Genomic DNA, 9,079 nt, shown 5'->3' with positions numbered 1-9,079 from the left:
CTATTCCAACCCTGGGCTCCCCGCCCAGCTCTGCTGATGCACCTCCGTCCTGATCTGCTACTCCCCACCCACAGCTCTGCTATTACAATTCAACCTGACCTGCCGCAGCTCTGAACATGTCGATCCTGCACTTCTCCAGAGCAAAGGCTGGCAATTGCACTGCGCTGCACTCTGGGTGCTGAAGACAAGGTGCTATGAAGTACCTTGCCCCCGCCCAAACTCCTCTAACCAGGATCTGAGGCCAGGTCCCCAGAGGCAGAAAATCAATCCACGACATCTCGACAGCACCTGAGCCCCAGAGCGATTTACCGCATTGCCCTGCTAAACCCAGGGTTGTGAGTTCAATCCTTGAGGGGGCCATTTAGGGATCTGGGGAAAAAAATCTGTCTGGGGATTGGTCCTGCTTTGAGCAGGGGGTTGGACTAGGTGACCTCCTGAGGTCCCTTCCAACCCTGATCTTCTATGATACTCTGCACCGTCGGGAGGTTCATTTGTTCTCAAACTCTTTCTTGGTTTGCAGTGAAAGCCACCAAGCCAAGTCAACCGGCTCCCTGGGGCCTCTTACCTCGGGGGATCTTACAAATGACCCCCATGGTGACATTAGAGCAGGAGCCCAGGTGCCAGACCCCGTTACTGCTCTGGATCCAGTAGCAGCTGTTCTGGCTCAGCATGCTGGGGCCGGTGTCGTGCTGGCCCCAGTTGGAGTAGTTCATGGCTGAGTTGTCATGCCAAACCAAGGTGCCTCCTAGGAGAAGGGAAGAGACCATTACACAGGGCTGCAAGGGGAGCCGGGGCCTTGCCCAGCCGAGAGCAGCAGGGCTAGTGCCTTGGCAGGATACCTATCTAGTGTCACACGGGAGCACGCAGCTGCTGCCCTCGTTTGACGGAGCAGACTGTTGATGCTACAGTTCCCAGCATCCGATGCTCTATTCTGATCTGAGCAGCAGCCGGCAGAGTCTAGAGGTTCCAGCAGGATGAGCGGAGTGGCCTGGCCATGTTGAACGCGGGGACTGGTCGTCTCCCAAGACGTGGGTGGCTATAAGCTGCGTTGCAGAGCAACATGGGCTGCACTTGGCCCATGGGCTGCCCTTTGACCAGTCCTGGAGGACTGTGCTGAATCCCAGCACCATGTCCAGCGTGGCCTGCAGGTCCCCTTAGATCAGCCCTGCAGGTGATCCAGGCAGGTCGAAGACACTGTCTCAGGCCAAGCTCTCCCTCGGGAGACCGGACTGGGGCTGCAAACGTCCAGCCACTCCTTCGTCTCGCTTCCCCTGGGACTGACGCAGCAAACCCTTCTACCCCAAAGCGCCTAGAGCTACGCAGGCCATTGCATGCAGAAGACACCTCTTCCCCCAGAGAAACGGGTAACAGCGCCTACAAGAGAGTGCCTGGCTTCCACATGCCTGGGCTCTTTGATACATGCAATCCCTGAGCGCTCATTGGCCGCAGTGCATCGCTGAGGACAATAACACTGAGCCCAGATCTAGCAATTCCCCTCTGTAGATCTCCAAGCACCTCAGCACAGGAGGGACAGTGCCATTATCCCCATTTGTGCAGACAGGAAAACTGAGGCAAATAATGGAAGAGCTGGGAACAGCCCCGAGCTCTCCTGACTCCCAGTCCAGTGCTCCACCCATGGGGCCACGCCGCCTCCTGACACCAGCGATCGGCAGTGAAGTCAGAAGCGCGGCTCCAACCTCTCCGGTTTCTAAAAACGCTGGAGCCAGACAAATCACCCCCCTTGCAACGTGTTTCTTTTACCTTTGGGATTAAACGTCATCCCCAACCAGGCACCCTTGGACTGGCTCTCGTAGGCTTGGAGATGCTCCCAAACGAACACATTCTCCATCTCATCCTGGATGGACAACACCGTGCCGCCAGCTGTGGAGGAAAAGGCACAAGCCAGGAACGTTACCGGCCGCTCAGAGGAAGGGAGGCGAAGCCTGCGGGTGCTGGATCTTGCTCCCAGTGGTGCACCTGCGCGCTTTGCTGAGACCTAACAGGAAGGGGCCTTTGTTTAAGTAGATCCGACGCCCAGCAATGGTTCCACAGACAATCAGCGCGCGCGTGCAGAGCCTCAGCGGGTGCAAAATGCCCGAGGTCATCAGAGCTCTGACAATTTACACCTCCTGAGGATCTGCCCCACAGCCCTGCGAGAAGAAGTGACTATTGACAGGCTCAGCTGATCACATGCCGAACACACAGGGAGATTCGGCCTGAGAGTGACTGAAGTGGGGAAGCACCAGGACAGAGATACACAAGGGCAGCGGGCCAGGAGAAAGAGGGATGAAGGTTAATTTATACTGGCCGTGAGGGATGGCAAGTGCTGGAGTCCATGGAACTGGGTCTGCATGGGAAGGGGTGGAAGCTGCACTGCTTGGGGTATTTGAAACTAACTGGACAATTCACCGGCAGGCACGTTCCAGGGAACAATCCTGCCCGGGCAGTGGGGGAAGCCCATGATCTAACGGGTCATAACCATCTTGCAATTCCTAGGCTCGCATGCTCGGGCTCGCGGCACTCGAACCTCGTTCGTACCTTTCTGGCATCTCTTCATGGCCTCCTTCTGCCCCAGAGTGACCTCCATGTGGAAAGTGTAGCAGTGATTCCTGAAGGGGATCCAGGAGGAATCCTCCACCGACTTGGGGCAGCTCCCACTGTAACTCCACTTGTGTGACCGGGGGGACCCTGCAGAGGAGCCGAAGAATGGGTAAGGAGCTTTTCTTGTCCCCAGTGGTTCTCCACCCCCTCGGCCCCGCCAACACGCTGCCTCTTCCCGCCACCAAGGCCCCACCCTCGCTCCGTCTCTTCCCGCCTCCGCTCTGCCCCCTCCCTGAGGCCCTCGCCTGCTCGGTGCTCTCTGCCCTCCCCCCAATCAGCTAATCTGGGGTGCCGTCAAACAGCTGTGGCTGGATCAGGACCCCAAGGAGGAGTGAGGGGGAGACCAAACAGCTCTTTCCAGGGAAACGGTGCAAGCCGGAGCATTGCTGATGACCCACCAACACTAGAGTTTGGGTCTTGTCTGTGCCCTGCCTTGCATGGACAGGCAAGGGGTGGGGCAGGGGGCAGGAGCAAGAGAAGGCTCAGGCCATGTCTGGAACACCTTCCTGCCCAGCCAGCTCTGCTGGGTCCCTAGGAAGCACTGCAGAGCACAGCGTGCGCTCCTTGGATGGATTCTTGCTGCTCGGCCTGCAACCCGCCCAGCCATGGGGTCCGAAGCCACAGCCCGGCGTGCAAGCAGCACTCCCCTGGTCTGCAGCTGCCCAGCGGAGTGGCACCAGGGGGGCCCGATGTGCTTCTTCCCCCCGCTCCTCCTGCGTCTCCTCTGCTCCCGGGAGGCCGGCGCACAAACCTGTGTTGACCTTGCAGATAGCCCCTTGCAGTTTGGTGTCACAACCGGCCGTCCGCCACGTCCCATCCACGTCCACGTAGGAGCAGCCCGTGACCTGCCGAGGCTCCCCGTCCTGCCAGTTGACATAGGAGAGGCTCTCTTCTGTGAGCCAGGAATAGCTCCGGCCTCCCTGGAAACCACCGACAAAGGGGAAGGCTCAGGGGCAGCTCAGACCACCACCTCTCCCCTCCACTGCCGAGGGGACAAGCCCCTCCCTCCTACCTCCTCATTGGCCAGGCCGATCCAGAGCGGGGCCCGCAAGCTGCTGATGGCCTGGGTGAGGTAGGCCTGGGTGTAGGGATCCAGCACGCTGGCCAGCGTGGCGTTGCGGGTCTCACACAGCAGCAGGGCCTCCTGCCACTTCAGGGGTTTCTGCAGGATGCGGTAGGTGCTGTTGAGGTAGGAGAGCAGGGAGCTGGGGGACGGGGGGTAGCTGGTCCGGGATGAGCTCAGAGCTGGGTCTGGGGGAGGAAAGCGAGACGGTCAGATCTCCGTCCAGAGTCTCTCTTTGCACTGGAGCGATGCCCCTCGGCACTGCCACAGGGCGTCCCATCCCAGCACGGGAGTGGGCCCTGGGGAGCGGGCAGGAACGGGACATAAGAACATAAGAACAGCCGTACTGGGTCAGAGCAAAGGTCCATCCAGCCCAGTATCCTGTCTACCGACAGTGGCCAGTGCCAGGTGCCCCAGAGGGAGTGAACCTAACAGGTAACGATCAAGTGATCTCTCTCCTGCCATCCATCTCCACCCTCTGACAAACAGAGGCTAGGGACACCCTTCCTTACCCATCCTGGCTAATAGCCATTAACGGACTTAACCTCCATGAATTTACCCAGTTCTCTTTTAAACGCTGTTATAGTCCTAGCCTTCACAACCTCCTCAGGCAAGGAGTTCCCCAAGTTGACTGTGCGCAGTGTGAAGAAGAACTTCCTTTTATTTCTTTTAAACCTGCTGCCTATTAATTCCATTTGGTGACCCCCTAGTTCTTGTATTATGGGAACAAGTAAATAACTTTTCCTTATCTACTTTCTCCACATCACTCATGATTTTATAGACCTCTATCATATTCCCCCCTTAGTCTCCTCCTTTCCATGTGAAAACGCCCCCACGAGTAACTGTCGCACCAGCTCGGGGCAAGCATCTCGCTGGGCAAAACACGCCGCTGAACGGACAGCAGAACGCCCCACCCCCCGTGGGCGGCACCCAGCTCCGGGAGAGAAGACAGCCATCAGCTGCAGGTTTTTGTTCCAACCAGGAGACAGGCTGAGTAATGTGTGTGTGAGCGTGGGCTGGGGAGTCCCAGCCGGGGGGCACCGCGGCGCCTTCAGAGTCTCACAGCTGTGACTGTTTAGCACGTGAGGATCCGGGTGCTGCCCACACGCAGAGCGAGACGTGGGCCGGTGGAACTGAGTGAGCTGCAAAGGCAGCCCGCGTGGGACAGAATCCCGTTAAGGAGAAGGGCAGGCGCGACGCAGGTTGCTGAGACGTGGCGGGAGGGACGTGGGGGGCTTTGATGCTGGGCGGTGCAGCACCGTAGCAGAGATGGATTTAGCTGGGCCTGGCACAGTATTAGAGCTGGGCCCAAACCCACAGCCTTGGCTCAGGATCTGAAAGCACCAGGGGGGACATGTTTGGAGCCTGTATTTGGGCTCTGACTCAGCGCTCTGGCGTGGCTGCTGAGATACTCCAGGGAGGGGCATTCGAGGAACGGCGGTTGCGTTTCTTTGCAGCGTGTTGTCGGACACTCTCAGCTGGACAGACACCTAGTGCCTGGGTGGCACACAGGCTTCCCGCACCGATCCGTTCCCCAGCTCGCGTTACAAGAGAATTTGGACCGTCAGCCCCACAAGTGTGGCTAGTACCAGAGAACCCAGGCACAGCGCATGCTGCCCAGAGAAGCTGGATGCTGACAGGCGGGCGCAGAGCTGATCTGGCAGGAGCAAAGCCCAGCTGCAGCCAATGACCCAACAGAGACAGTTTGTAGGGGGCCGTGATGCCAGGTCACCAGGGGCTACGGTTACAGAGCTCATTTCTGACCTGCACCTGCCCCGCCTTCTCTGCAGTAGGTGCCACGGGCAAGGCACCTGCACACGCCCAATGCTGTTGGCCCCTCTCCCCTACCTATGCTCCGCTGGCAGATGTAGCCGTGCTTCTCCTCCAGGCAGTTCCTGTCGTCCCAGCGGCCAGTGAAGTGGGGAGGGGAGCCGTGCCAAACCATCACGCAGTTAGTCTGCAAAACACAAGCCAGCGAGGTCAGCGCTGCCTCTGCAAGCCCTGCTCCGCTCAGAGGAGCGGAGGCGACTGGCCGCGTGGGCTGAGTGGCAAAGGCAGCCCCTCATGCTGACACGCAGACCGGCCGAAAGCCTGCTTGGCTTGACATGCCACAGCGAGCATCCTTCCCAGGCGCGCACGCCATCCCTTGGGCCGCAGCCCCCACGGGTCCTGCGTTCCCGCTGGCGGGAGGGCACGACCAGCCGTACTCTGGAGGTCGGGGGTGTGTGTGTGTGTGTCAGTACGAGTTGTGGTATCCCGAGCCCATCCCCTGAAACCGTCCCTGGGAGCGGAAAGGATCCTGGCCCCACATTCTGGCTGCCTGGCACCGTGATGGCAGCCAAAGCAGGTGGAGAGACTCCTCTAGTGAGACCAGCCCCCCGGCGCCCGCTCCCAGCGTGGCCAGAGCACGGCCAGGTCTCTGCTCCCTTCCTGGTGGTGCCGAGAGCCAAACCAGGCTGCTGCCAGCCTCCGAACTGGCACCATAAACCCCACCCCCTCCTGTGGGGCGCCGAATGCAGCCAGGGCTCCAGCCCGTAGAGTGCTACCGGGCACACTGCTCCTACCTATCTCCCGGACCTTCAGACCCCGATAACTGCCCTGGCGGCAGCACGGGGAGAGACAGGGGAGCTAGAGAAGGACACTGCCCCAACCCCACCGCCAATGCAGGCTGATCCCCCTGGCGTATTCTCCCCCGCTCTGTCCAGTCCCCTTTTAAACCTCCCATGAGGCAGGGCTCCCTCCCCAGCTCCTTGGGAGACGGTTCCACAGCCCGACAGCTTCCGCCATCAGGACCCATTTCCCCCTTTGCTCATTGTTCATCCCAGACTCCTAGGTACCCACCCGCGCCCGGCTGCTGTCTATGGCTCCTCTCCCGGCCTGGGGATTCGCATCCTTCAGAGACGTGCCCGACGGTCACCTCTCCTCTCCTCGCCATTGTTTAGCCAAGCAGAGCTGCCAGGACTGAGTCCTCCTATTGGCCAGTGCCCGGAAGATAAACCTCAGGGCTTCAACAAACCTCTAAGTATTAGGAATCAGGAGGAGACCTGCCTGGGGGTAGATTATCTGCAGGGTTCCTGCTCCTCCCTCTGAAGCCGGTGTTGGGGATGGGATACTGGGCTAGCTGGCCCAGCTCTGGGAATTCCTACGTTCCACCCACGCCCAGGCAGCCGGGCTGGGCTAGTGCGGAGAGGAAGGGGCCCAGGGAGTCGCTCACCGGTTTGTCGTTCGCTGCGGAGGTGCCGTACCCGGAGGGCTCCCCTGGGGCCCAGTTGACGTATCGGAGAGGTTCCGATTCCACCCACTGGAACTCCTGCTTGGCGTCGTGGAGGCCGAGCCAAAGGTCAAAGGTCACATTGGGAAGGATGGAGGTTATAAAAGCTGAAAGATGAAAACACAAGGGAAGCAGGGAACCAGCTGATCAATGGCGGAGTCACAGGGCACTGCCGAAAGCACATGCTCCTGACCCCGTCTGCAGGTTCTGCACCTGGCCGGTCTCGGGGCCACAGCCCAGCTGTTAGACCAAGCTCCCCACAGGCAGCCCTTGGGGTCCTGCCCTGAAACTGCCCAGCCCTGGCCGAAGAAGAGGCCCCAGGGGGACGCCCTACCTTGCTCTAGGTGGTTGGAGATGGTGGCCAGCACGGCGCCCTGGCTCTCACACGCTTGCTTCGCTTCCTGCCACTTCACCTGCTCGGCCTTGTCGTGGCCCTTGATGCTGAAACACTGGGCAAGGCCCGAGGGCAGATGAGAGAGACGTTCAGGGGGCGTTTCCCCAACCCAGTGAGCAACGCACCCACCCGCCTCCCTGCCTACTCCCCTTCCTTGTGCTCCTGGGAACTTGTCTGGATCACTAGCTGTATTACTGCAGCACCCAGTTACAGACCAGAGCCCCAGTGTGCTAGGTGCTGTACAAACAGAACGAGAATGACCGCCGCTAGTATACCCAAATGCACCTATTCCCCACCCACATACTGCCCTTCCCCGACTGACCACAGACCCCCTCTGCCACAAACACACCTTGTATCCTCCCGACTTCCCTACACACATGCACAATCCTCTCTCCTACACACGCGCACACAGAACTCCCTCTCCTGTCCCAATGTAGCATTTCACTTTCCTCAGCCCCACAGCCAGGTCGTGGAAAGCCCCAGCAATGCTGCCCCTAGACCGGGGTGGGCAAACTTTTTGCCCCGAGGGCCACATCTGGGTGTGGAAATTGCATGTAGGGCCATGAATGTAGGGCTGCGGCTGGGGCAGGGGGTTGGGGTGCGGGAGGGGAAGCGGGGGGGTGCTGTGTGCAGGAAGGGGATCAGGGCAAGGAGTTGGGGTGGAGGAGGGATGCAGGGGGCTCAGGGAAGGGGGTTGGGGTGCAGGAGGGGGTGCAGGGCAGTGGTGCAGGGAGGGTTGTGGAGTGAAAGAGGGGGTTCGGGGCAGAGGGTTGGGGTGCAGGCAGGGGGCTCAGGGCAGGGAGTTGGGGTGCAGCAGGAGTGCAGGGTGCGGCAGGGGCTTGGGGTGCGGGCCAAGGCTGCGGGGTGTGGGAGGGGGTGCATGTGCAGGCTCAGGGCAAGGAGTTGGGGCAGAGGAAGGGTGCAGGAGGCTTAGGGTAGGGGGTTGGGGTGCAGGAGGGGTGCAGGGGGCTCAGGGCAGGAGGTTGGGGTGCAGGCAGGGGGTTGGGGTGCAGGAGGGGTGCAGGGTATGGCAGGGGGTTGGGGTGCAGGAGGGGTGCGGGGTATGGCAGGGGGTTGGGGTGGGGGCAGGGGTTGGGGTGCAGGAGGGGTGCAGGGTACGGCAGGGGGTTGGGGCGTGGGCAGGGGGTTGGGGTGCAGGAGGGGTGTGGCAGGGGGTTGGAGTTCGGGCTCCGGCCTGGCACCATTTACCTTGAGCAGCTCTGGGGTTGCAGTGGCACGCACCGGGGCCAGGGCAGCCTCCCTGCCTGCCCTGGCCCTGGCCCTGGCCCCGGCCCTGCGTCACTCCGGGAAGTGGCCGGCACCACATCCCTGCAGCCCCGGGGGGGGAGGGGGGACAGAGGGCTCCGCGCGCTGCACTTGCCCATGGGTACCTCCCCCGAAGCTCCCATTTGTCGGGAACGTGCAAGAGCAGCGCACGGAGCTCTCTGCCCCCTCTCCCCCAGGGGCTGCAGGGATGTGGTGCTGGCCGCTTCCCGGAGCAGCATGGGGCTCGCGGCGCCACGGGGGGGGCAAGCCCACAGGCCGGATTCGGCCCGCGGGCCGCAGTTTGCCCACCACTGCCCTAGAGGGTCCTAAACCAGGCCAGGGAGATCAGAACCACAGGCGGCACTTTGCACAAGAATAAGCAGAAATGTAAGCAGACGCACATGGGGGGGGCGTGGGACAGACAAGACAGACGGCCATTGCGTCTGCAGGCCTCCTGGAATACCTTGTTGATGAACGGGATCCA

General features: G+C 61.0%; 1 protein-coding gene across 1 annotated transcript; it reads right to left on the bottom strand.

Moving 5' to 3' along the window:
- Positions 1–565: 565 nt before the first annotated feature.
- Positions 566–9,070, bottom strand: LOC113408486 (C-type mannose receptor 2-like; the record flags this gene model as incomplete). Its single annotated transcript, XM_026661742.1, has 9 exons — positions 9,059–9,070; positions 7,270–7,384; positions 6,879–7,042; positions 5,513–5,621; positions 3,614–3,852; positions 3,353–3,521; positions 2,539–2,688; positions 1,762–1,881; positions 566–745 (listed from the first exon to the last, which is right to left on the bottom strand). Coding segments are annotated over exons 4-9 (955 nt in total), but the record flags the coding sequence as incomplete, so codon positions are not given.
- Between the last annotated feature and the right edge of the window lie 9 nt (positions 9,071–9,079).

The sequence above is a fragment of the Terrapene carolina genome, unplaced genomic scaffold, assembly GCF_002925995.2.
Source record: "Terrapene carolina triunguis isolate 2854851 unplaced genomic scaffold, T_m_triunguis-2.0 Scaffold16503, whole genome shotgun sequence".
Classification (NCBI taxonomy): domain Eukaryota; kingdom Metazoa; phylum Chordata; order Testudines; family Emydidae; genus Terrapene; species Terrapene triunguis.
This window is presented reverse-complemented; position numbering and strand designations above follow the sequence as displayed.